This window comes from Silurus meridionalis, chromosome 12 (genome assembly GCF_014805685.1).
Source record: "Silurus meridionalis isolate SWU-2019-XX chromosome 12, ASM1480568v1, whole genome shotgun sequence".
Taxonomy (NCBI): domain Eukaryota; kingdom Metazoa; phylum Chordata; class Actinopteri; order Siluriformes; family Siluridae; genus Silurus; species Silurus meridionalis.
Genome location: NC_060895.1, coordinates 20,503,195 through 20,530,823, shown reverse-complemented (window position 1 = coordinate 20,530,823; position 27,629 = coordinate 20,503,195). Strand labels below are relative to the sequence as shown.

The window sequence follows — 27,629 nt, the reverse complement described above, 5'->3', positions numbered from 1 at the left end:
CCTGTAAAATTATAAAACAATGCCATGGATTACCTTGGCGGTCATGAACATAAGGTTGTTGAGGACGAGTGAAGTTGCTTGTGCCGAGCCCCAACCGGTACCATGGAGGTGTGATAAAGGTGGGGCTACACAGAGACCCCGCCTTCTCTTCTCCTCTATTGGGTGGGCAGGGCTGGAGGTAATTGGCAGTACACCACCATCCACTAGCTCAATATTTCTGAGCCATGGCAGCAAGTAGGTCAACATCACCTGCCTCCCGTTGGCATGCGTAGAGGGAAACCTTTGGCTGACCTCTGATGACAGTTCAAGACAAAAAAAAGGGAAGTTTGCATGTGATATTTGCATCTTGTTTATTAACACCACAGTAATCACTCACCTGAAAACAGGGGCAGGGTGAGTTCTGGGTACATCCTGGCAAGCTGGGCAGAAAGCTGGCCTACAGAGAGGCTGTAGAGTGGGGGAAGGGGTCTGTGCGTTCCATACAGAATCCCGCTACTCCTTTCTTCCACTATCCTCTTGGAGTAAACACACAGCTTAGACTCCAAAATCTGCTGATGCAACACAATACAGAAACATGCACAAATACACAATATATTATTTCAAGACAGTTAAAAAAAAAGTTTTAGGTTGATAAAAATTTTGCATTCATAATCACCTGCATTAACTGCATCGAAATCTCATAGATCTCTCTGCTGTTGTTTGATGCTTTGAAGAGGATTAGGTTCAGCAAGGTTACGATGTCACATGGGTAATTTCTGCACCGAAAAAACCCAAAAGAATGCGTTAAAATGAGACCAACAATTCTATGCATGTGGACAACATGATACACATTAGAAAAGGAAGTGTCATAGGGTGCATTCCATTTCACCTATCTAGCCATCCTAATTAGATCCCTAAGGTTATAATTAGTGGGTTCCGGATTATAGTATAATGAAAAGTGCTTCCAAAAGGGTACATGGATAATCTACTATTTTTGTGAGAATTTTGAATTTTTTTTAGCTAATATTGCCCAGAATTATTTCAAACGAGAGGAGGAGTTTGCTTTACAGGGTTCAACATGCAATCTTGGTGTATGGGTGTAACAATGGGTGTGCTTGTTTACAATGACAATATGCATAACTAGGCAACATTACACAATATATTTATTCAACATTACACAATGTAGTTAATGCTCCAGCACTTGCATGTATATCTGCTGACAAAGCACAAATTTGATGAAATATCATGATAAAACAGTCCTGACCCGTCGTGCATTAACAGCATTTACTTCTTCAGCAGTTTGTGCTATAGGAGCTCGTCTGTTGGATCGGACCACATGGCCCAGCCTTCGCTCCTAACATACTTCAATGAGCCTCGGTCGCCCATGACCCTGTCACCGGCTCACCACTGTTTTTCCCTTAGACCACTTTTGATAGATACTGAGCACTGCAGACCGGGAACATCCCACAAGAGCTGCAGTTTTGGAGATGCTTTGACCCAGTCGTCTAGACATCACAATTCGGCCCTTGTCAAACTCACTCAAATCTTTACACTTGCCTATTTTACAAGCTTCTAACACGTCAAATTTGAGGGCAAAATGTTCATTTGCTGGCTAATATTTCACACCCACTAACAGGTGCCATGATAAAAAGATAAATACACACACACACACACACACACACACACACACTTATATATATATGGGATGTAACAGTAACGGTACATGTATTCGTTTCCAAATTTTCCCATACAGGGCTTTCGGGTTCGGTACACATGTCGAAGTAGTGAATGAATAAAGGATGGAAACAAATAAGGCATTTGTTAAAGTATACTGAAATAGGAAGAACAGTTCAGTTGATCATATCTTTAGAAAATTCTATTTACAAGTAAAACCCACACACTTATATCGACATAACAACGGTGTAACAAATGTAAACTATTTAATTTAATATTTTTATTCATACAGTTTTGTTTCATCAATTCAATTTGTGCTGATTTAATTGATTACCCAATTGATTCATTGATTGCATTCATTTGATTTATTCTATTTAATTTTTAAAAATATCATAAAATATTATTTTGTATAGTATTTACCAAAGCAGGCTTTTTTATTTAAAATTGTTTAGAAAATGTAAACTGTTCCAATGTTGATGACCACAAATTTTAAACTTCTTTAATAAAAACGACAATTGTAACTCAGCAAAAGTCTCAGCCCAAAGCATTTTAATTACAGACACACCCCCTATTGATGCTAAGGGTACACACAGTGACTAAATGCACGTCCTTTATGTGAAAGTATGCAAAATGCCACAACAACCAGAAATACATGGTTCAAGCAAACTGTGAAGAAAGATGTTCCTTAATAATGTGTGAATACTTGCGAAGCCCTGTCTTGAATAGCCCTTTCAAGCTGTATGTACAAAAAATATAGAGGTAAAATTACCCATTTATCTTTTATAAATCATTTAAATATATGCGAAAAAAGTTAATAATGGAAAGTTGTATAACTAAGGATTTTTGTTTCATTTCTGATTTCCATCATAAGTTGGATTAGAAGACAAAGAACATTTCATAACTTTTGGATATCATGTCTATATTAAAATTCCAAAATCCTTAGTGAGCCACAGCCCAGCAAAGCAACCACAAATGCTAAATCTAGAAAAATTGTGTCTAAACAAGTCACATGACTCTAAACAAGTCACATTTCCCTTCAAAGTCTCATGATTACTTATTACAAAATAGATTGCTTAATTGTCCTGTTTACAAGTCTGGAAAACTGTGGTTTTTCACGTTATCACGTTTTTGAGTTGTACTGAAGCATTTACAGAAACACGAAGCTCTGTATACTGTAGGATTCTGCTGTAGAACATAGAGATGTTTTCCAATCTAACATATCTTGTGTAAACGCTTTTAAAACAATAACTCTGTTGATTTCCCAAAGCGCATGGTGTACCGTCATTATCACGATCATGCTTTGAATGCTGTTACACCATGCAAAATTTTGTTTTGCATAACAAACACATTAGACCTGGTTTCCATTAAAGAGCTGAAGGTGTTAAATGCCACTGTTATACTTCAAAGTGCTTTCAATTCAGGCACATGAATGCATCTTAAAAACACCCTGAGCACATGGCTTGATGAGAAAATTGTAACCATAAAAACACAAAATATGCCTGTCAAGTGTGTATAATGCATTCAGAATGTTACCATACTGTATACTACATACATCTCATAAGCTGCAAATCTATTTTATCTTACTATAAATAAATGCACTGTATTTACCAAATAAATATTCTTACCTGCTTCCACAGACAGTGGCGATGGCTTTGAAGCAGCCCGAGGCGAGTTGGTACGAGCTGGTGTAGCAGCGATCCATGGCCCAGTTGAACAGATTGACCTGATCCGGGTTCAGCTCCAGCAGGAGAACCACCACCTCACAACCCAGCTGATGAACCTGCAGGAAACATCACATTTCTAAATCATTTGGATTGATGCTCATTATCTTTTAAATCATTAACTAGAATTGATTTTAAATGATTGTGGAAGGAACCTATTTTCAGTGTGAAACATGGCTTTGTTTAAAACACACACAAAAATGGCTAAATAAATATTTTAAATGTCTAAAAAAATTATTTTTATAGACTAGATGTAGAGGAACATTCCTTTTGACTATTTCATTCAATTGTTTCGTTTTTTAATGGCCTAGTTTAAAAGGAAACTCATTGATGAGTAAAAAAAAATCTGAACAATTTTTACAACATAAGATTGATTTAATATGAAGCTCATTTAATGCTGTAGAACGTTTTTTTTACTCATACTTTCATTTCAAGTTACATAACTGCATCACTATTATACAATAAAGACTTTCCAGAAAAATGCATGTTTCTGCTTAATAGAGTGTGTCCATTCGCAGTTACGAAGATTCGACAAAATTGTAAATATGTTTAAAATTTTACGTGGCAGGCAAATGTAGTAGCGCATGCTCCGGCCTTCACTCGCAAAATCGGAGCTCATCCACGTACCTGCTGCCACATACATATATACTGTATAGTTTATCATTTATGGTATTGTAAATTGCTCTGTTTTTGTTAAAGAATGTATTAAATAATTAACAAATTGGTCCACTACACCATACTGATCACCATTGTTTAAGACTCCTGGGTAGGCTAGACCATGTCTTGACTTGTTTTCAAGCTATAATGGGGTCATCAGAAACATCTCCATCCTAAATCGGAGACTTCCTGTATACGTTTTAACCAAACAAAGGAGTTAGTGAAGATGTGCAGGCAAGAACTTAAATACATAGCAAAGGCATTTCTTGATGTATTCCCTATATGCACTGATATGCGCCTATTTGAGACTCCATAGCAGCACAATAATATATCCACAGACTTCCCACTGACAGATTAAATGAGCATTGTAATTGTAAATGTTTAAAAACAGTATTGTCGATGAATGCTAGGCAGTGTACCCGCAGATCCTGGCAGGCTAAGATGTTATCCAGCCACTTGTAGAGGTAGCCGTCTGGAGAGAGACCCACGTTGTCAAACACAGGGCCGCAACATAGCACAGACGACATGGCCTGAGGGAAAAAAGACGTGCAGCATTTAATCATATTACTCCGTCTACACTGTTCGACTGGAAACCAAAGTGCAAAATAAATGTTCATCATTTTTATATAGGATAGTATTAACTTTAGGGCTGCTTGTGTGCATGTAGGACCAGTGTCAGTTATACTTTTGGGTACAAGAAAGGTAATAAGTAGTATTACCTGAAGTAGTATTAGTAAAAGTAGGAATATTAGTACTAATATAGTTAATAGTATTTGTATTAGTATTAGTAATGTGGTCAGTAGTGTGAGGGGGCAGAGCATTAGTTATAGCAGTATTAGTAATGGTCACAATACAGTCTTACTTCTGGATGTAAATAAAGAAAAGAGCAAAAAGAAGAGTATTGTTAGGATTAGTATTAGTGATACCATCAGAAGAAGTGTTATTTGTAAAAAAAGTATTATGAGTCAAAGTAATGTGTTAGTAGTGGTGGGCGTATTAGTAGTACAGTGGAACCTCGGGTTACGAACGCCCCGGCATACGTATAATTCAGGTTACGAATCGCAGTTCATCAAAATTTTTGCCCCTGGTTACGAACAATATATCGGGATACGAACGTCGCTCACCAAAAAATCGCAGGCAAGTTGGTTGTTTTTGCTCTATCCACGCAGCTCGTCACATCAGTTAGCGTCCTGTGTCCCTAGCGAGAGCATCGTGTTACTTATCCGCTTGAACTTTTCCGGGCAGCAGCGTAACAACTCGTTAGTTGATGCTCGTGGAATGATGAGATGGACAACATTAGCCGATGCATAACCACTTTACTTGTTTTTATGAAGATAGATTAGCAGGGTTACAGTCTTTTCCGAAGTACAATACCCATAATGAATTTCACTCTGGACTTCAATACCAACTGATAGTAGCCTTAAAGAAACAGCTCTCATTTTCCTCTAATGCAACAATTGTCTCAGCGTCGTGTTAATAACACTGTCTTTAATATTCTATAATATAATATATAATAATATATAAATAATATAATATAATAAGATTCTCCTTCCAAACAATAACTCTCCCTCCTCCCCCTTCTACGAACGTCGTCTCCTGCAGCGAGTCTTCTCAAAGGGAAAGTACCCGGTAAAGATCTTTTCCTCTTTTGTATGTTTTTATGTGGTATAATTTTAATATAACATGTTAAAAGTAAATAATATTAGTGAATATTGGCTTTATTTTTATTTAAGTAATATTTTTGGTTGTCCAGAACGAATTACCGAAGTTTCTGTTCATTATTATGGGGAAATTTGTATCGGGATACGAACTTTTCAGGTTACGAATAAAGTACCGGAACGAATTAAATTCGTAACCCGAGGTTCCACTGTATATCAGTATTGTAAAAGCAGAAGTAGTAAAAGGAGGAGAATTAATATCAGTTGTATTAACAGTAAAACACATACACATCCTGAATACATCACACTTTGAAATGCACAATGGCATCTATCCTGAAGGGGGATCGCCTTTATAGCTGTGTGTGGCAGAAACGAAGTACCTCACAACCTAAAAGGCAGAACCTTTAGGACTTTATGCACTCATATAATGTTCCAGTTTACATATTCAGACGGGCAAACGTTCTCCGATTACATGCTTCTGGCAACAGCGACCGATCGGCACAAGATCGTTTTACATCCCTCGCACTGTTATTGAATAGAGGTTAAAGCAGCTCCATAAAACTTAAAACGCAGACACACACACACACACACACACACACACACACACACACACACATTCACAAATATGTATCCTAAATTGTGTAGCTGTGGTTGTGCATCTTGTCCAGCTGCAGTTACCCAAAGCTATTGTCCAAACACAAGCCTCGACTTATATTATATGTATTATGAATAAACCCAGGTTGAGTGTATTTATTAAAGAAAACACACTTGGAAAGTGAGCAAATACTGAGTATTTACTCAGTATTTATATTTAGAGTCAATATAAAAGGTTACTAAAGTAAAAATGTGCATGTTACAGATTACTGGTTTCTATATTACTTCCTTCCATTTTCTCTATAACTTATTTACAGTTTGAAAAGACATTCAGAGCTTTTATGTGCATTAAATTGGACTTGTGGGTTCAACTCAATTGAGCAAAACTGAACAGAAAAATCGAGCTGGCTCAATGTTACGTTACCTTCAGGGCACAATACTGATATCGAGTGATCTGATGGTTCCGGTCGCTGTATCGGTCCAGGGGAGTGAACATGATGCTGAAAGGACCGGCCCATTGGCTAAAGAGGATAAAGAGGTGATGTCGTAGGCTCTGCTGAGGAAACAGGAAGCGCCGATGGTGCACTGAAGACGGAAAAAGACTTCATTATAAATCGGCCTTTCGAATAAAGCTTTTATCATGGACTAGCCTTTTTTCAGTATTTACCTAAGAGCCTGAAAGTGAACTCTAAATGTCAGATTCAGACAAGGCCTGATATTGTGACTCAAACATAACATTTGGTATTGATTATGAAATCCGGTCTCTGAATGGTCTCCTCTGTCTCTTTATGAGGAGGTCTGAAATAGCTGAGAATGCCTCGTCATTTCGCCTCTGACATCATTCTAATCACTGCTATTTTGGGAATTACAAAGAGACTTTTAACCACTATCAGTGCAATGATTATGTTTGGCATATTAATAGGAAAAAACTTGGAGAAAAGCATGTGCCACGCTCATGCTTCATCTTGGAATGTTTTGGTTCATTAACAGAAGAACATTGTTCTCAGTCAGAAACATCTGGGTTCTAGACTGGAGGAACTGTTTTATTTTGGTCTTTACCAGGGACACATTGTATGAGGTTGGCCACCATGGAGCTAAAGTGGGAGCGGATGTCTCGGAGGATCTCCACGTCTTTATCGTTCTCAGCCTCCAGAAGCATCCTGGTCAGATCCACATACTCGAGAAAGAGAGCGCCGAGAGCCAGAGTGTCACGTTCCAGCGCTCCATTAGTACTGAGAAGAAAAAAGAATGAAAGAATAGAGAAAGAGGGATAGAGAAAAACGGAAAAATCCAATGAAATTTTAGTTATAATTATATAATACAGGGTGTCAGAAGATAGATAGGTCACTATATTCACCCCAGATTGAAATTTTCAAAAAGGCCCATCTTAAAAGGTGTAGTATAAAGTCAGTCCTGGAATGGAGCAGCTTTTGTTTGCAAAATAAACTGTTTCAATAAATTCTCTTTAATTACGGACAGATTACCAATGACAAAAACACATTACCATATAGTGCATTATGTCGGTAATATCAAGCTTTTATGCCATGCCCTATTTCCCTGTAATATGAGAACAGGCGGGTACAGAGCTTTTGATATCTACAACAAATCCAAATCGAAAGTGTGTGCAACAAAAAAAACCAGGCGAAGTTCATGCAATGTAGAAACGTATTATAGTTGGACACATTGTATTAAACAAGATTAATATGGCATGGAAAAGTCAAGGGAAGACACGGTCACAATGAGCGTGTACTATGTAGTATTTTCATGAATGAAGGTCCATGAGTGTGTGAATGTGTGTGTGCATAATTATACACACTTGAGCTTAACCAGTAGCAGAGAAAGATTAAGTGGGAAAGTATGGCATAACCAGAACAATGAAAAAATAAGTTCTATTTAAACATAAGAATAGGTTCAGGTCCAAACAAGGAAGGAATTATATATATATATATATATATATATATATATATATATATATATATATATATATATATAAATATAAGGTTCACTTATATTTAAATGTATGTGTATTTATTTTGATGAGCAGCCTAAGGTGACTGCGGCAAGGAAAAACTCCCTTTAGATGGTATGAGGAAGAAATCTTGAAAGGAACCAGATTGAAAAGGGAAACCCATCCTCATTTGGGTGACAACTCAAAATTTCTTTGAGGAATTTTTTAAAGAGGGAACTAGAACACCAGATCAGGTATAACCAAACTGAACAAGGTGAGGCACGGAACAGGTGACCACATTAGGTTAATCAGGCAATATAATGAGGCATGACCAAATCTAAACAAATCCATATATCAACTAAAACCATGAGTAAAGATTGGAACCACTTGTACACAGAGAGCAGGAACATATATATATATATATATATATATATATATATATATATATATATATATATATATATATATATATATATATAAAACAAACAAACATGCATACAGTCAAATACAGATGACCAAATTCTTTTACCTGTCACTGATAACCCCAGAATCGGCCAGCAGCTCGAAAATCCTTAACAGTTGGAGTCGCAGCAGATCCCTTCTTTCTCTCCGCTTCTTATTCTGAGGCATATCAAGTTCAAGTTTTCAATTTTATATCAAAGCCTGGTCATTGTGAATTCCATCCATAAGCTTTATTTAGTAAGAACACCTTCAAACTTACAATGACATGAGCTGTCAACAGAAGGTCATGAACACCGCAGTTGTACTTTATAAACATTTATTCATAATTTTACTTGTGCTTTTAGAACCATTTGTATAAACTTGCTGTATGCCAGGTATTCTAAGGCAGTATCTTTGCTTAGGTATGTCCTGATACATTTATATGATAAAGAGATTTAACATAGAACAGGCGAACACATTCGAATAATCAACCAATGGCATGAGAGTGAAAGGTGACAGGACTAAAACCGAAACTAAAGCACGTATCGTAACTGGAAAAAAAAAAAAACTGAGTTAGAACTTAAAACTGCACAACAGAAACTTGTACTTATATTTCAGTTGTGTAAAGTATTTGAGTAAATGTACTTCATTGCTGTAGTTAAGTAATTTTGGCTACTTTCTAGTTTTACTGAGTATCGAAGGTACTTTTACTCTCTACTCCACTACATTTATGATTCAGTATATGAACTCCACTATATTTTAATTGACAATGACCGTTACCAATTACATGTTGCACCTCTGCTGAAGATGTCATTAAGGCTCAACACTTTCCTACTCACATTTGCTACATTTGCTGCATTTGCTAGCACCGCTAGCCTCATTTTCAGTCCAAAAAGTGTTTGAATAAATTCCAAAAACTTCGATAACTAGCCTTTCTTGAAGTCGAATAAAAACATTAACACTCTCCGAGACTCAGACGTGAATCAACTCTGAATGTTTGCTTTTACTTTATCTGAAATTATTTTCTTGAATTGTATTTGTCCATTAAATACTAATGGTTCCTATACTTTGTGACTTGATACTGTCATTTTTATTTGATAACTGAAGATCCCTTTTTACAAGATTGCTTTAATACTTTATTTATTAATATTTTTTGACTGACTTGTTTGATCTTTGGTTCATTCTGGCATGTTGAAGAGACTGGTTGTGTTGATATTAGTTAATGCTGTGTTCTGGTGTACAATTTGATTAGTATTTTAGGAAATGAACCTCCAATGATGGAATTGTTTACGTTTTGAAGTAAAGTATCTATACTTTTACTCAAGTATGATTTTCAGGAAATCTTTACACCTCTGCTGTATATGTTCTGTAAAACCTAAACTCATTCTAAACCTTGAATTCATAGGGGATGTTACCCAACTTGCTTCAAATGTGCCAGGGTTAGGGTTGGGCTTATGCAATATTCAAAATTATATATTATACCTCCGGCCTCTTTTCCAGAGCTTCTTTCATCAAAGGGTGAAGTTCTTCGATCAGTTCTCTAAATGAAACACACCAACATATGGTGTTATTTCATATTTTAATAACATATTACAAACATGTCCGGTCAAACAGACTAGGCCAGGATTTTACTCTTTGTATGTTATAAACAGCACTTTTAACGCATTTAATTAACAAATAAGGAAGAAAATAGCATTTAAATTTCTTTCCAAACCTGAAAATAAGTGAGTTTGTGCGGCCGAAGCCCAGCACCAGTGCCTCTGTGATCTCAATGCTCTCGGAACGCATCAGTGGAACAAGCTGCTTTAATAGCCACGCTACTGACGGCGTCCCCACCACCTGATACACAAAACACACACAGAAACAATCATTATACTCTAATGGGTACAAAAATGTACAACCAAATGAATCAGCTAGCTATTGTTCATTAATGACTTTAAGACTGAGTTCTCACCTTGTAATCATGGCTACTGTTCTCACTAGTGGGGGTCATGATCTCTGGAGTAGAGGCTCGGAGATGGCCAGGGCTCATGATGCTCGGCTTGGCCACACCAAAGCACAGGATCAGATAGTTCCTCCACAGAGCCACATAGTTGTCACCTGAACCCACTGCACTCATCCTTTTAGTATTTGCTGGGTTGCTAATAAAGGATTTAAACAAAATTTTATTTGAAAAACTTATTTATCAAGAATTGATCCTATTATTCAGCAGGTTTAATAATAGAGTCAGAACAAAGCCTGCTATGAAACGGTCAGTCAGATGTGTCTCACCTGGGATCAATCACTGGCATGAGCAGCTGCAGGCGAGTGAAGGCATAGGGCCATGCGTAGCTCAGTGCTGTAGGACACTGCTTGGGCAGATGCTCCTGCTTTAGCAGGCTGAACAGGCAAAGAGCCCAGGGGTCTCGTGCCCACTGTGCCACCACCCAAACCGACGACGGACTGCACACGTCATACTGGCTGCTGAGGAGACTCCCACTCCAGTCCACCAACCACTGCAGGTCCACCTGGTGTCCTGAGGGAACTGATGTCTGAAACACACACACACACACACACACACACACACACACACTTTTTAAAGTAAACTTTTAAATGTAAATTACAAGCAAATCATTAAATCGAATATAAATCGTTATCTTGATTGATATTGGCAAAATTTTGTAAAAAAAATATATTTTTCTACATTTTAATCCTTAACATTAGTGATTTTAGACTTTATTGATAACCATTTCACCGAAAAGAACAATCGGGGTATTCCTATATAAAGGCAGCTGATTTATTATTTAATATGAATTATATTCAGAAAAAGTCAGTCACGTGGCATATGCCATAGAGAAGAGGGTAACTCAGTGATTGAGATGTTGGAATTCCGATTTGAAGGTTTTGAGTTCAAATCCCAACAACACTATGATCTACTGTTGGGCACTTTCGCAAAAGTGCTCAGTTGAATAAATAAGATAATTGTAAATTGCGCTCTGCCAAATTCCATAAATGTAAATACAATTTAACTATATAAGCCATGAAAACGTTAAATGCGAGGTACACCTTTATAACATACTTATAAAAGTCTTTTTTTTCATTTGCATGTATGCATACCTGTATGTGCATTAATCTAATTATTTCTGATTGATACAAAGCACTGACTCTGGAGACTCCTTCTAAAAATGACAAACATCCATCTCCTGACAGATTAATTTTAAATTTCAATAATTTAATTATTAGATTAGATTGTATGGACTGATATATTAATATAAACCTCTGATGCAGCCGTAATCAACACGTGACCGATCAGAGAATTTGAGAATTTGATCCTAAAGGAGTAAAAGTACTTTTAAAGAAGCATTTTTTAGACACAAAGTAGGCCTTTGGGACCGTGTGGTAAGCGTCAGCAAGGTGAACACAAAGGTTCTGTCCAGTCCACATTAATCCCCAGTATTAATCAATAAGCAGAGGGCAGACAGACAGACAGACCAAACTCATTTGAATGAGTGTGAGAACAGAGGTGACTTTGTGGCTGTACAGAGGCTGCTTCTGTGCAGGAGGCTGAGTTTAACCACACACACACACACACACACACACACACACACACACACACTTACAGAGTCGCTCAGCACATGTGTAAAGCTCTCCAGCACCACCGCACTCGCCTGGTCCAGTACATCCAGCATGGGCCGCTCATCATCCTGTCCAACACACATATACACCCCACACTTGGGCTCATAAATGCTTCCAAATTTCATTTTATTATTATTATTTTTTTTGTGTGTGTGCATTAGGTTTATAGCATTTTCCTTGGCTGGTGCATTTCATATTAAACCATAAATCAGGAAAATGTATAGAGTTTTGTTTTATTTTTATTTTTATGCCAAATTGTTAGCATTTTTATGACCGTCATAAAAACTCCACCTTCACATTTTCCCTCATATGGTCTGATGCTCAATGTGGTAAATGACCAATACTTTAACCGAAGATTAGATTCCCTATTCAGATTGAATTCATTTTTCAAAGAGGGGTTTTAGGGGGTGATTGTTAATTTGTAATCTCTGAATCCATTATATCATTATGTACATGTGTATTCTTACTATTATATAAAGTTATTATATATTATTTACATATATTGTGTGTACATTTTCTCTTTAAAAAATAACCTCAGGTAATTATAGCATATGATCCATCTTTGCAATTTGACCTAAAAATGTGTATTATAATGCCATGTGTAAGCTCTGACCTCGGTGTGCGAGACCGTGAGGAGAAGGAGGCGGAGCTCTCGGAGTACAGACACGGCTAGTTTGCGTGTAGCAGCGTGACAGGAGCAGAGCAAGACGAGAGCGAGACCCTCGAGAGCTCGCAACACGGCCGAGAAAGGAGCAGCTTCAGCACGGGGTCTGGATCCTGACACACCCTGTAGTAACTACACACAAAACACACACGAACAGATATGATATACACATAGATACAGTACATACACATGTACATGCATTGGCATACACAAGCACAATATGTGTTTATTATTCCGAGAGTACTTCACATAAATACATGCACAAATACATAAATTCGGATTAATGTGCACACACACACACACTCACGCTGACACGTCATGAAAACACATTATACCATTTGTTTTAGATTATGGAAAGATAGAGTATGAGAAAAATGTGAATCATCTTCACAACACCCTGACACCACCTACCATCTGCAACTCCACCTTACCCTCAAGTCACTCGTCACAATCATATAATTTCCAACTCGAATCAAGCATCAGTATGGATAAATCTGGCTAAGTGCTGGGGGTTGATGTGTTACCTCAGCGGAGCAGATGTTGGCGCTCTCTGTGCTCCTGTTGGATGTCAGGAGAGCGAGCCTCCACTGTGTAAGGAGCTGGAGGAGCAGTTTGATTGAGGAGTGGAGAAGGCTCTGCTGGGTGTCCTGAACCTCCCGAAGAAGGAAACCGCTGTATCCAAGGAGCACTTCCTCCCGCCAGTCTGAGAAGTCCAGCAGGAGACTCTGCAGTGAATTCTGTGCTATCAGGCGCAGCTCGTCGTCCATGTGGATGGTCAACCTACTCACAAAGCACACTGAGTCAAGCGCATAACTATACAAAGGAAGGCTGTTATAAAAAGTCACATCGCCATGCTTACAACATAAGACCATAAAATACACTTCATGGTGTATTTGGATATGGTAGCATTCAATTTGCCCAAACCTGTTCCAGCATGACAATGCCAGCTCTGTGAACATATGGTTTAAGTGGGTTGAAATGGAAGATCTTCAATGGCCTGCTATAGAACCTGATGCGTTAAACATGAGCAATTACACCCAATTACAGCAGTTCACCTCTTAGCTTGCAATGAGATGTTTAATTCAGCCAGCAATCAGGAACAGATCAATTTACACAGGAGTCTCTGAGAAACCAGATCAACAGTACATTTACTGAGCTTTGGTACTTGATTGTCTTGTTCTTAATGTGGCTAAATCCCTACAGAGGATTCTCTAGATGTAAACTTAAAATAATTTTGGTTGACTGATCAGCCATAACATCAAAACAACCTGCATGACACTGTCAAAGTTGTGCGGTCTAAACCGCTCTGAGGCAACAAAAAAATAGACCTCTGATGTTGAACTGTGGTATCTGGCAACAAGACATAAGCAGTAGATCCTTAAAAACTGACAATCCTGCAAGTACTGGCGTTTTGGACATGCTCTGACCCAGTCGTCTAGCCAGTACTAAATATAGAATAGAATATAGATTAACATGAGAGAGGTAGAGCTGCATCTTTCTGAAGAATGACTAGATCCACATCCACTATCCACTAGATCCAATTCTAGAGCCATGCGATAGAAATCAGGTGACATTTGAGTTTATTATAATATATAATCATCATTTATGATTCACTGTTTGTCTGAACCAAAAAATTGATTTTATATATATTTTACATACATTTTACATATATCACACATATATTACCTACAGTCTATACAGCCATATTTGATATAATGACTCACCAATCATCATCATCATCATCATCATCATAGCAGTATAGTAGCAAATAATATTTATTCACTCTTGATCATTTACAAAAACTTTTCAAGCTGCATTTTTTTTAACCAGCGCTGTAATTGTCAGTACGAACAGAGAAGGTTCTTTTTTCAGTTTTTTTTGGAACATGACGAATTGCGTTCTCTTTTTATTATTACCTCATGAGAAACAAGAAAAGACAAGCGGGTGATGCAATGACTATAAATTGTTTTCAAGAAGTAACTGTTCTCAGCATTAAACGGAACCAAAACCAGTATAAAACCACGATGATTTGTTCATTAAGAAATGAGGAAATTGTAATTATTGATATCATTTTTAATAATATTCCAGGTTATTCTGTTAAAGGTTAAAGAGTCAACTTTGAGGTGGTAATAGAAGATCCACTTTTTATTAAGAGCTCATTGCATCGCTTTTATTATCTGCCTCGAACACACACATGCACCAAAACACCAACACTCACCGAGCCAGCAGGTCGACGAGCTCAGGCTTGGTCATGCCATCAGGCAGGATGCGAGGGATGGCGGCTACACAAGTCCTAAACAAATCAATCTTGGGCTTCCTCTCCCCTCTGCCTCACAAACACAGGCAGAAATAAAAGAGAGTTATATATCAACATTAATCTGCCAGCACAGCAAAACTACATCATGTATAATTTTACACTATATAGACAAAACTTGTTGGGAAATTGAACATTTCCAGTCATTTGTGGTTCCTCCTCAAACTGCTACCACAATGTTGGAGGCTTACAATTGTACAGGATGCAGCGGCATTTAATCTTCTTCACTTGAACTACGAGACTCAAACCTGTTCCAGCATGTCAATTAATATTATCATTCATTTAATTGTATTTATTATTCAGTCAAGAAAGTGCTGTGTAATGTTAAAATCATGTGAATGGAAAATTTCCATTAAATTAGAAATAGAAATGATTGAGAAATCCGCTAATGTGCGAGATCTTAAAATTCTTGGGAGGACCATACAGTGGTTTGCTATGTTTATACTCAACTTACAGTTATTTATAAGGTTGGTCATTTTGTGTAAGTCTGGCGTGATGTGTCATACTCACGTGATCATGTCTTCTGGTTCCTTATTAAGCATCTGCGCATTAGTGAGCATCATACAGCGGCCCACTTCTTTATCCAAATGTCTTAGGATGTTGTCCATGGCTTTCCGGATTTGGGAATAATAAAGGAACATTCCTACATGACAAAACACATAGAATTAAAAATAATTTTAACTGATCCATCCATCCATCCATCCATCCATCCATCCATCCATCCATCCATTCATTCATTCATCCATCCATCCATCCATCCATCCATCCATCCATCCATCCATCCATCCATCCCCACCCATCTATCCATCTATCCATCCATCTATCTATCTATCTATCTATCTATCTATCTATCTATCTATCTATCTATCTATCTATCTATCTATCTATCTATCTATCTATCTATCTATCTATCTATCTATCTACACGCTTGTTTTTTTTACTTTTGTCCTCTGTACTTTATGGTTTCAATCACCTATGAGTTTTGCCTCCTCCTCAGTCAATGCTTTGCTCAGGTACGTCTTTTTGACCCGCAGCGTGTTCCCAGACGGAAGAGTGACCCCCGTGTTGGGCATCGGCGGCTCTCCATCTTTCTGCTGCAGCTTATCGGCGATGACCAGGAATGCACGCAGTCCAATATTCATCCTCTAAAAGTATACACAGAGGAATTAGAAAATCCAGGAGGATATGCAATGGCTGCATTCTGTACTGGAACCGTCATGGCATGAACAAACCAGTGCAGGATTAGAATTACTTCATTATTTATGTACCTCTGGATTAAGACTAAAGGCTTTTGCTGCTTTCCCGACACATAGCAGGTCAAAGATGACTTCTTTCATGGCGAAATCAAGCCTTTCCTGAAAAAAAAGAAAGAAACTAACATTTTTTTGCTTCTAAATATATAATTTTTACTCTTAATATTTTTTGCTTCTGCTTTTAAAGCCATATTACTTTACACATTTGTTGCTCATCTTTCAACTTTTTGTACTATTACTGACATGACATATTCAAACACTGTGAGAGGAGGGGACTAATGTGTAAATCAGTGATGTTGTGATGTCAAGTGCTCGTTAACCAATTAGCTTAAGATGTTAAAACACTCAGCACAGCTGGGAGAGTCTGTGTCTAGGTACCATACTGACATCATGTGAGAGTTAACCAAAGAAAAATCTGAAATTTAAAACTCCAACAAAAACGGAGATGCCATCAGAAAGTGGGGAAAGCTGATTGGTGGATAGTGTGGAGATCTTACATTACATGATGTCATTGACTCCACCTCTCAGAAAATAATGACAAACCCTGACGTGTGACACACCAAAACGATTAACTATTTAATTGTCATTTAATTCATTGTATATATGTCAAACTTTTGCATACAGTTATGTTATGTTTTTGCAAAATTCACTTATAAAAATGTAAAATTATGGAAGGATTCCAATGCGGTATATTATTACTCAATGTTTGCTTGTGTGTGTGTGTGTATGTGCGTATGTGTGTAAGGTGTTTCTTTACCTGTGCAATAAACTGAATGATCTTAACAAAGATATTGAGAGGCATGTCTTTTGGGACCACACTCCGAGACCCTTTCGGGAACAGCGTAGTGATGATATTGTTAAGACGTCTGTTTGAAAAAGAAAAAGAAAATCAGTAAACAATATATCAATTTAATATAACCAGTCAATCAATCTTACCATCTGACATACACTAGGTTTACTGAGGGCATCGACTGTCACAGGATCACCTGCTATTTTAATTAGTGTAATTAGTGCATGGCATGTACCCAATACACTAGCTTTATTTGAGGTCATGGCTTGAACGGGGTGTGTGTGGAAGACGGACAGCTTTCAAGTGGCCGAGGTGACGTGTGACCTGCAACGTGCTAATTCCAGTTCATATATTTACAAGCTGCCAAAGCAACTTCTTAATGCGAGAGGTTACTGAGGTAAACATAGACTCCTGTATCCTGAAACTACAGACTCAAAGACCAGTTAAACAACCATCAACCATAATGGAAGCCACAACCAAGTAAGCCCATACTTACAAACTGTAAAATAATAATAATATACATAAAATAATAGTGTACATAAAATAATAATGCAACATAATGCACATTAATAGGATTTATTAACTGCACAAAAAGACTGCACTAGACTGGTAGCCATAAAAAGTAAGAAATATATATTTATTATATTATATTTTTATACAAACCACCTGAAAGCATCAAGTAAACCAGAGGTCATAAATGAATTACAATGATAAAAAAAATTAGTTTAAAAATCTACACTATATTGCCAAAAGTACTGGGTCACCTGGTCATAAGTACGGTATGTGATTTTTGAGCATCGAATTCCACATATAGTCCCAATTTGCTCTTATAATTTCCTCATGAAGATGTTCCACTAGATTTTGGAGTGTGCTTATGGATATTTGTGTACATCAGCCACAAGGGGAGTATGAAAGTCAGGTACTGATGTAGGTGAGGAGACCTGGGGTACATTCAGAGTTCCAATTAATCCCAAAGGTTTTCAGAAGGGATTCTTTCTTTAATACCACAGCGATATACAGACAAATAATTTTTTTTTTTTTACTTATTAAACAACAACACCAACACTTTTTAACCATTTATAGTTATAGAGTTGAGAACATCATGAAGACATGTTAGTTCAGTTTTTGGTTTTTTTTCAAAGATAAAAACAGAGCACAAGCAAGGCAGTAACTGTGCCATGAGAACTTTTTAATGGTTAAAACTCTACCAACTGTTACAAAGCACTGAGAGTGGAGACTCCTTCCATAAAGGTTGCATTAATATCTTCTTAAAGAACCATCATCATCAGTTACTCCCTGTCTTAGATCAAATACGCACACATTCTGATTACTTAGTAAAAAGAAATTGTATGGCATTCCTTGTGGTGCATTAATAGAAACCTATGATTTAAAATACAGCTAAAAGAGCTGCCACTATGTAACTTGATAATCAGATTAACTTTTTAATTCAATTAGATTGGACATTTTAAACAGTGCTGTGCTGTAAAATCGCAAAAGCAAAATATGAAATTTGCTTTTTCATAACTAATGGAAAAATATTAGTCTTTAATAGGCTAGCGTCTCAGTCCAACTTAATAAAAATATCTACTGCAGTTATAGGGGTTTGGCTTTTGGACCAATGTAACACCCAAAAGCTCAAACTGCATTCACTGAGTTATTTTTGTAAACTGTATAAATCACCAGCTAAAAAAGGTCCAAACACATGTCTAGGTTCCAAAATGGTGCTATTCATTGTTTGCATTCAAGCCCACAGCCAAATAAGGCTGTCATCCAAGTTCCCAGAGTTTTCCTCTTTCTGTCCTCCACCCGCTCCTGGCCCTCCTTCACTAATTACGCCAAGGCTGTGTGTGCTTTTATTCTCCTCACACACACACACACACACACACACACACACACACACACACACACAGTGACGCCACTGGGTGGGGTACAGAACGTGTGTTATTTATTTCCCTGCTCCTGCCTGCCCATAATCCACCAAGAAAGATGGCATTGATGGAGCAGGCATGATGACGTAAACACCACTTCCTGTGGCTCTGCCCAGGTCTGGCTCTCAGTGGGTCTTTAACTACACGAGTCCTACACAACATGGGTACACACTCACCCCTGTGTCGCAGTGTTGCTTTCACACTTGATGCGAATCATGTACACCCAGAGAAGACGGTACAGGGACTCCAGTGCTACACGAGCCATCTTCGGGTCTTTGTTCTGTTTAATAGATATGGTGATTTTAATACATCGATCAATAATTATTTATAGAGATTACCAATTTAGCATAAGCATAGAGATCATATATATAGCAAACAACATGCTTTTTTGCAGAACATTTTAAATGTAGACTAGAAGATCCTAAAAATAATAATTCATTAATTATCAATAGTTATATGAAAATAGAAATGTCGAAATGTCAGTTTAATGCAGTGTAGGAAATTTCCACTACCTTCAGGTTTGAAAGGCAGTTGCTGAGGAAGACACTCCATCTGTTGAGGAAGAACTGTTTCTGACTGACGCACAGCAAACATGTGACGAGTGGGTAAAGAGCCTGAGTACAAAGACAGACAAATAATCAGGGTTTTTTTTTATTTATGTACTTTTTCAAAAGAATTTGTATGATTAAAATGTACAAAGCTCAGTTTACCACCGAAACAATGATTGTCTCTCACACACATGCATACAAACTAGGCATGGTAAGATTCACATAATCGCATCAGTGACTCAGCATAAAAGTTAGCGATGTGATGCATCGTTTAAAAAAAGTCATTATTAGTAGATGCGCTATACTTTTATTATTTAGAAAGTAACCAATAATTTGTGAGCGAGGTTTACTGTAAATGTAGATTGATTTCTCCTCGTTTCTAAAGGACGTTTTCTCAGCACCACTGCTGCTACGTAAACATGACGCATCACAACACTACGGAGACCGAGGCGTGCCTTGAGAGTCACATAGAATACAGATTAACATGGCAGAGGTAGAGCAGTGTCTTCCTGGAGACAGAATGGGAAACGAACATCTGGTTTTATTTAATCGTTTTTTGGGGGTTTGCACTGCGAAGGCCTGTTTGTGAGAGTCATGTGTTAGAATTCAGAAGGCACTTAAATATTGATTGATTGACTCTGTAATAATTAAAGAAATAAGTGAACTTTCTGTACCCTATCAAATTTCCTAGCATTATATTTTTTTCCACTGCATTGCATTGCATTGAACTGCTGAATGTATGAATGTTGAATGCGAATCTCATCGGCCTCAGTTATGGAGATGCTAATCGCTAATTCACACACATCCATACACACATATTTCTTTATTCTAAACAATTACTAAACATAATTAGAAATTTGGCATGTCTATTTTTATTAATATTGCTCACATTGATAACATTTTATTACAGTATATTAGGTGCTATTAAACTTAGTTGACCTACACTATGTCAAGGCAACAAACATTTCTAATTAATGAATACAAGATGAGGTTTTTAACAGCAGAAAGAGAGTCTTAAGGTAGCATCTGACCAGAGAGTGTTTCTTTCTAGTAGACAGATCCAGCGTTGAATCATATAAACTTTCCACAAAGTTCCTTAGACAAGGAACATTGACTTCATTCTTCACAGCCTGCCATTAAAACAAGTGAACAATAGACAATTGAACAAAGATCAGCCAGGAAAATAAATATAATATAGTCGATGTTTTAGCTTTTGTACATATCATGACTTTTTTTTTCTTAAATGTACAGCAAATAATAAATGAAATAATAAATGACTAAATAATAAACTATAAATGATTTAAACAAGAACATGCATATACATGCTTAACCCCCTGTTTACTACAAGTATTTTGTTTGTTTCCTCCTGTAAAACATCTGATCGAGCTAGAACTGAAAGGATGGCATTATTTGGATTAAGAATTAAAAGCCAATTATCAATGAAATAAAAACAATTTATAAAAAGAAAAATGGGATTTTTGTGCATTTAAAGGTTTTGTACTGTTTAAAATACCGAAATAATTTAATTGTTAACTTTCAGGGAAAAGCCGAAACCCATAATTGTTCCAAATTTGACTTATTTGCTAAGAGTATACTTGATTTACATTTGTTTAGCCTTTTAGAAGACACCCTTATCCTGGTTGACTTATAGAAGTACAAATTAGACCGTATACATGCATGTTTGTCAGGGTTTTTTTTTCAGATCCTGAGCCAATACTTTTTCACTCACTGATGCAACAGGCACCAAAATCTCCACAAAGAGACCAGCCAGAGCCTGCTTGATATCCTTGTCTTTCACTTCCAGGAAATACTGTGCACACTCCTGTAACAGAGAACATGGTGAGCTTTCAGATGCCGGCTCTGAGCCATATTAATGACTCCACCCACACCATTAGCTCGACAAGAACGTAAAGAGACTCCTTTGTGCATGATTTATATGGATTTTACTTTCTGGAATACAAATATATTATTCCATTATTAGATGCATAGACTGTTTATGCTTTTGGAAGGAAGTACAAAAAAGAACATTGATGAAGAGGACACAAATCTATTAAAATCATTTTACTAGTCTTGTTTGAATAATCCTTTATGAATGTTTGTATGTAGGTAGCTTTCGGATATTTTTGTACAAACGCATAATAAGTATTGAGATACTTTTATTATCTATTTACAGAGTCAGAAATAGGAATCACATCAGAATATCAATAGCATAAGCAGTTAAGTTTGCACTTCACTCACTCACTCACACACACACACACACACACACACACACAAACTATCCTCAATTTTGCTGTACTTTTTGTCTTTGGCTAACTATATCCCACTCTTAAAAATATTATTTTAATATAATTAAAAAATGAAATAACCAATAACTCCATACAGGACACTGTACTTCAACTATAAATATACTGAATGAACAAAATATTCGGGGCTTCTGACTTTTCCAGCCGTATATTTTTCCCCCCAAACTGTTCCCACATAGTCGGAGGCACACAATTGTATAGGATGTGGTAATATTACATTTCCCCATCACTTGAATTACAAAACTCAAACCTTTTCCAGCATTTAAATGCTCCTGTGCACCAGCTTCATGAACATACATTACATTGGTTGCAGTGGAAAATCTCCATCTATAGAGCTCTGAGCAAATTTGGGATTAACTGGAACTCTGACTACACTGCAGGCCTCCTCACCTCACCTACATCAGTACTTTACTAACAACCCTGTGGCTGAATGAATCTCACAAATCTCCACAAGCACATTTCAAAATCTAGTGAAACATATTTCCGGAAAAGTGGAGGTTATTATAACAGCAAATGGAGACTAAATGTGGAAAATAGGATGTTGAAAAAAGATCTTAGTTAGGTGTCCACAAACTTTTGAGATTATATTGTACTGTATGTGTGAGATTAGTTTTAATACTCTGTAATTATTTGAATAAGAGATCACGTGAAGTTTGTTTCAGGTATGTTAAGTAGGTTTCATGTTATTATTACATTATAATATTTATTTGATCAGTTAGACACTCGATATACTTATTTTTTGCGCAAACCAATTCAATGCACTGATCTCACATCTTGTTTTTTTTCCATGAGGCTCATGAACACAAAAATAGAGCTCACACTTCCCCAATAATGAAACGTTTGAGGAAGTGTGTCAATCATTTAGACACCCATGATGCAATAAACCAGTGCTGATTTTTCTTTCTACAGGTATTTTTCAACTGAACGAACTGGTTAATAACTTGCCAAATTGAGCTGAACATTGACCTGAACAATGCAAAAGAAGAAATCTTAAAAATGTAATTTTCTAAACAGAATCATCTGAAGCAAACTTACATATCCTTACAGTTTAACTCTTATATAACAAAGTCACTGTGCTATAATTAGCCTGGTACTGATTTCATAACTGCAGTTAAACTACATACGAACTGTGCTGTGAAAATACATTGCGTAACTTACAGGAAACTCTGCGACTTTCTTATCACTTCACAATACCTGCATGAATTGAAAAGAGGCCTCAAAGTCCTCTACAGGATACATCTTCACTCTGAAGAACTTCAGACCCATGATGAGACTGATGGTGCTCTGGATCACACAGGGGTTCTGCTCCTTTTGACGGAGCTCCTTCAGATCACTCAGGAACTTCTTCTTCACAGCAGGAAACCTGAGACAGGGCAAAGCAAAAGAATTAAAAACAACACAGTTTTAGTAGTTTTTCAGCTTGAATTATAGTTCACTTGTGACAAATTATTTAGTGACAAATAAACCAACAAGCATTATGAACTTTACAAGTCAAATAGGATAAAATATTTTTCGCAGGATTCTGAAAATGACTAATGAATACATTGTACATAATTATTTTATTTTGGGTGAAAAATAAACATTGACACTGCAAAGACTCAAAAAGAAAGACTAGAAAACAAACAACTAGAAATATGGTGTATGAACAAGAAAAGAAAACAACGCATTGCATAACAGTGCAAACCTGTAGCTAATTAAATATATTGTGCAGAGCAGAGGTGGATTGAAATACATTTAGTAAATAATCAATTACATTTAATTACAGTTACTTAGTTTCTTGTGTATTAAACTTTTCAAAGTAGTTGTTAAAACACCGTCTGTTTAACGTATTGTACTTTTTGTGCCTTTGCTTGTTTTATATTCATGGTAATTGTTATATTCTTGCTTCACAGTTTTGGTTCTTAGTTGGTTACTCAATCAAATGTGCACTAGCATCAGCCATCTTCAGAATTATGTGATACTGAGACTACAGATTGTAGTGATTACAATCAAATTTTAAGTCCAAATGTCAATTTTAACATACAATTCTAATGTTTTCTTTAGAGTGCAGTCAGGAGCTTTGTGAATTTTACCTCGGAAATTTAAAAATTGGAACTTTTTATAAAGACTTTCTGTTTCAAGCTCCTTATCAAAAGGTTTGAGAAGAAAAGCAAACACTTCAACTGGATTGATAATTTTAAATATAAACAATGTGAAGTATATAAGTATATTTTATTTTACATTTCTTTTTAATTTTGACTTATTAAATATATATATACAGCTTTCCATTTGAAACCGGAATAACTCGCGAAGAGTTTGTAAGAGTAACTCGTGAAATATCTGAATATCTCGAAAGTTCGGAGTAACATTTAAAAACAGAGTTTGTACTAATAAATTACATAAAAATGTAAAAAAAAAACTATCATAAAAACTTGTCATAAAAACTGTCAACATTTATGACAAGTAATTTGCAATTTTTATTGAGTTTACACTACAGTACATGTACAATTCCCCTTGAAAAAAGAACCATGAAAAGGAGAGTCAAAACCTGTGTATACAATGTATGCATACAATGTATGCATGTGCATGTGTGTGTATATATATATATATATATATATATATATATATATATATATATATATATATATATATACATACATACATACATACACATGCACACATGCATACATTGTGTATATCACTTTTATTGTGTGTGTATATGTGTGATCTACTCACTTTGCCTGAGCCAAGACCCCGATTACTTCTGCATATAAATCTGCTACAATGTGCATATTGGCCATGTTAGGACCATTGTACCTATTAAAAAATAAATAACAACAACATTTTTTATGTTATAGCTGAGTAAAACAGGAAGTGTATGAAGTGCTTGTAGTGGATGGAGGATGAACTGAATTACCCTTCCTTGTATTTAAAGTGCTTAAAAGCCAGGTCAATGACTTCCTGGACCGAAGTGTCGAGGACAGGGTGGAGAGGCATCTAATCATTGAGGGAGACAGAAATGATGATTAGAAATCTTATTTTTAACTCATTACATGTTTTGTCGTTGATTTATGTTATAGAACCTGAACAGTGCAGCAGTTGTGGGTGAATTTTAAACTCTAAATGTTTTCTAAATCTGCTCATCAAGAACAAGAGACTTTCTAGGAACAAAAATTTAGTGTCTTAATTCTATCAGTCATCTTAAGGCTGAAATATTTAGATTGGGTTATTATGAATTTTGAAATGTAAGGTTGTAGCAGTATGTGTAGGTTTAGGGTGTAGGGTAGAAGTTGAGGTGTATGTTTAGGGTGTAGGTTAGTAGTCATTGCTGTAGGAAAAGAATATCCAGATCCATAGGTTATCCATCCGTCGATCTCAAACTCAATTATATTTAGACTTTAAATCAGCTATTGTTTTATTATCTTTAAACAATTTTCTAAACTAAGACCACTTTTATTCAGATATCATTCCATGTGCTTAACTCTGTGGTAATGTCTGATGTAAATGTAAAGCTTGTGGTTTTCTCTGAAAAATATCTATATGCTAGATTATGACGTGACATAACACGTGTTGGTTTGATTGAGATAAGACTGTATCAAGTACCTGTTTGAGAACTTCTATTAGAACAAGAGAGAAGATGAAGTCAATGGCCAGATCTCTCCTCTCCAGGAGATAATCTCTCTGCTGCTCATCACTGAAAGAGAGAGAGAGAGAGAGAGAAAGAAAGAAAGAAAGAAAGAAAGAAAGAAAGAAAGAAAGAGATGAAAAATCCTCAGTCAGAGATTTCAATATTATTCTGCAGTGATGAAACTCAGCTCTTCAAGACTCTTGAGTGCTGGGCTGGACATATGATGTCACTGGGCTATTTTGGCACCATTGAATCAATCTATCCAGTCGGGCCTGAATGCGAACATTTTAATGGTCCATTATAGTCTATTTCTGCTAGGTCAGGGATATTTATTAGTAGACATGTCATATACCCTATGGCAGAGAAAATACACCCACCCACATACACCCAAATACAAAATTGTATACTGAATTGAATTAAATTCAACAACAACAATCAGCATTCATTTATCACTTATTACCATTATTAATCTCAAGAAAGAGGCTACTTACTTTTTGGACTTTGTGCTGGAACGCGGCCGGTACTCGTGGGATTCATCGTCCACACCATTCTGCCTCCTGTACCAATCGAACAGCGTGCGAAGGATAGAGGGCAGGCAGTACTCTGCCAGAGAACTCATAGTACTGATCAGCTGGAAGGCATTGAATTTATACAGTGAAATATGCAGTGTAACATTTATGTTATTTTAATGCAATGTTTATGTTATGCACAATTGCCCTGAAGAAAAAAAAAGAAACAGATATGGGATTAAGGGCCTTCCTTAGGGGGCCCAGTATTGTCAGTTAGGTATGAACTCATGTCTGAACCAATGTCCAATGCCTTAACCACTAAGCTACCACCTTCCCAACTAGCTAGCTAGAGAGCACAAAGACAGACAGATAAACAGATCGATAGTAAAGCAACTAATAATCATACATTCTCAATAAAGAAAAAGAAATAACACATACAATAATAGTAGTAGCTGTAAAAGATCTCACAGTACTTACTGAATAAAATAAAATAAACACATTTTTACATGTATCATATATGTAGTCCCATTTGCACTTTATGTGCACTTTTATCCCAGTCAGTCATAATATTTCAGTTAAAATATATAATAAAACTGGAGAAAAAAAAGAAAGAGACATGAAACCACAGTAAGGCAAGTGTATATGAGTCACTGGGTGAAAGGAGAAGCAAGGTGTGGAACAGCAAGGTTTTGGGGATGGGGAGGCAACTTAGAGATGTGGACAAAAGAGTTCTACGCTTTACTGTACTGTATATTGCGTAATAAATTGCCTGAGGTTGAACTGGTGTACTGTACCGCCACTCTAGGTATTTTCAGTCCCAATCAAAAAATCAGTTTTAATTATAATCCCTTCAGACAAAACAATACGTGCAGTTTTCACTATGACTGGGACGAGATGGAACGTCTCTAGGTTACGTATGTAACCCTAGTTCCCTGAGGGGACGACACGCTGCCTCGAAACGCTTTGGGAATGCGCCCGAGTGTTCACGCTCTGAAATAATGTGTGTAATCAGTCAAAAATTGGACGCTGCCCGTCAACGGCGGTGTGACGTCACGACCAGGAAGTATAAACCGCATATCAATCGAAGGCAGCGGCAGCTTCTGTAAGGGAGAGGGAAGTGCTGCAGGGATGCCAGAGGGAACTAGGGTCACATACGTAACCTAGAGACGTTCACTTTCAGGAACTCAAGCTGCGTCGAAACGCTTTGGAAACGAGTGTCCAATCACGCCAGTCTGACCAGTCCCTGCCAAGTGTGTGTCTGTCAAACACAGCTAAAGGAGGACTGAGGGGCCAGGAGTGGCACTACGGTCTAGGTTATAGAACCGCACGAAGGTCAGCAGGGTGGACCAACCCGAAGCGTTACATATGTCTTGGAGGGGAACTCCAGAGAACCAAGATTTTGAGGCAGCCACACTCCGGGTGAAGT

At 36.9% G+C, this 27,629-nt stretch overlaps 1 protein-coding gene across 1 annotated transcript in view; it reads right to left on the bottom strand.

The window, feature by feature from the left end:
• frya (furry homolog a (Drosophila)) overlaps nucleotides 1–27,629 on the bottom strand; it is an 82,044-nt gene that overhangs the window by 34,740 nt on the left and 19,675 nt on the right. Inside the window, 29 exon segments of the mRNA XM_046863172.1 lie at nucleotides 34–293; nucleotides 377–548; nucleotides 656–755; nucleotides 3,279–3,433; nucleotides 4,451–4,561; nucleotides 6,708–6,868; nucleotides 7,343–7,515; nucleotides 8,761–8,852; nucleotides 10,155–10,212; nucleotides 10,387–10,511; nucleotides 10,627–10,813; nucleotides 10,944–11,203; nucleotides 12,272–12,355; nucleotides 12,901–13,083; nucleotides 13,476–13,731; nucleotides 15,170–15,277; nucleotides 15,776–15,908; nucleotides 16,239–16,410; nucleotides 16,534–16,620; nucleotides 17,276–17,384; nucleotides 19,413–19,516; nucleotides 19,749–19,850; nucleotides 20,816–20,914; nucleotides 21,514–21,606; nucleotides 23,282–23,450; nucleotides 24,803–24,883; nucleotides 24,984–25,063; nucleotides 25,670–25,760; nucleotides 26,186–26,325. Of these exon segments, the coding sequence (XP_046719128.1) occupies nucleotides 34–293; nucleotides 377–548; nucleotides 656–755; nucleotides 3,279–3,433; nucleotides 4,451–4,561; nucleotides 6,708–6,868; nucleotides 7,343–7,515; nucleotides 8,761–8,852; nucleotides 10,155–10,212; nucleotides 10,387–10,511; nucleotides 10,627–10,813; nucleotides 10,944–11,203; nucleotides 12,272–12,355; nucleotides 12,901–13,083; nucleotides 13,476–13,731; nucleotides 15,170–15,277; nucleotides 15,776–15,908; nucleotides 16,239–16,410; nucleotides 16,534–16,620; nucleotides 17,276–17,384; nucleotides 19,413–19,516; nucleotides 19,749–19,850; nucleotides 20,816–20,914; nucleotides 21,514–21,606; nucleotides 23,282–23,450; nucleotides 24,803–24,883; nucleotides 24,984–25,063; nucleotides 25,670–25,760; nucleotides 26,186–26,325 (3,945 nt within the window).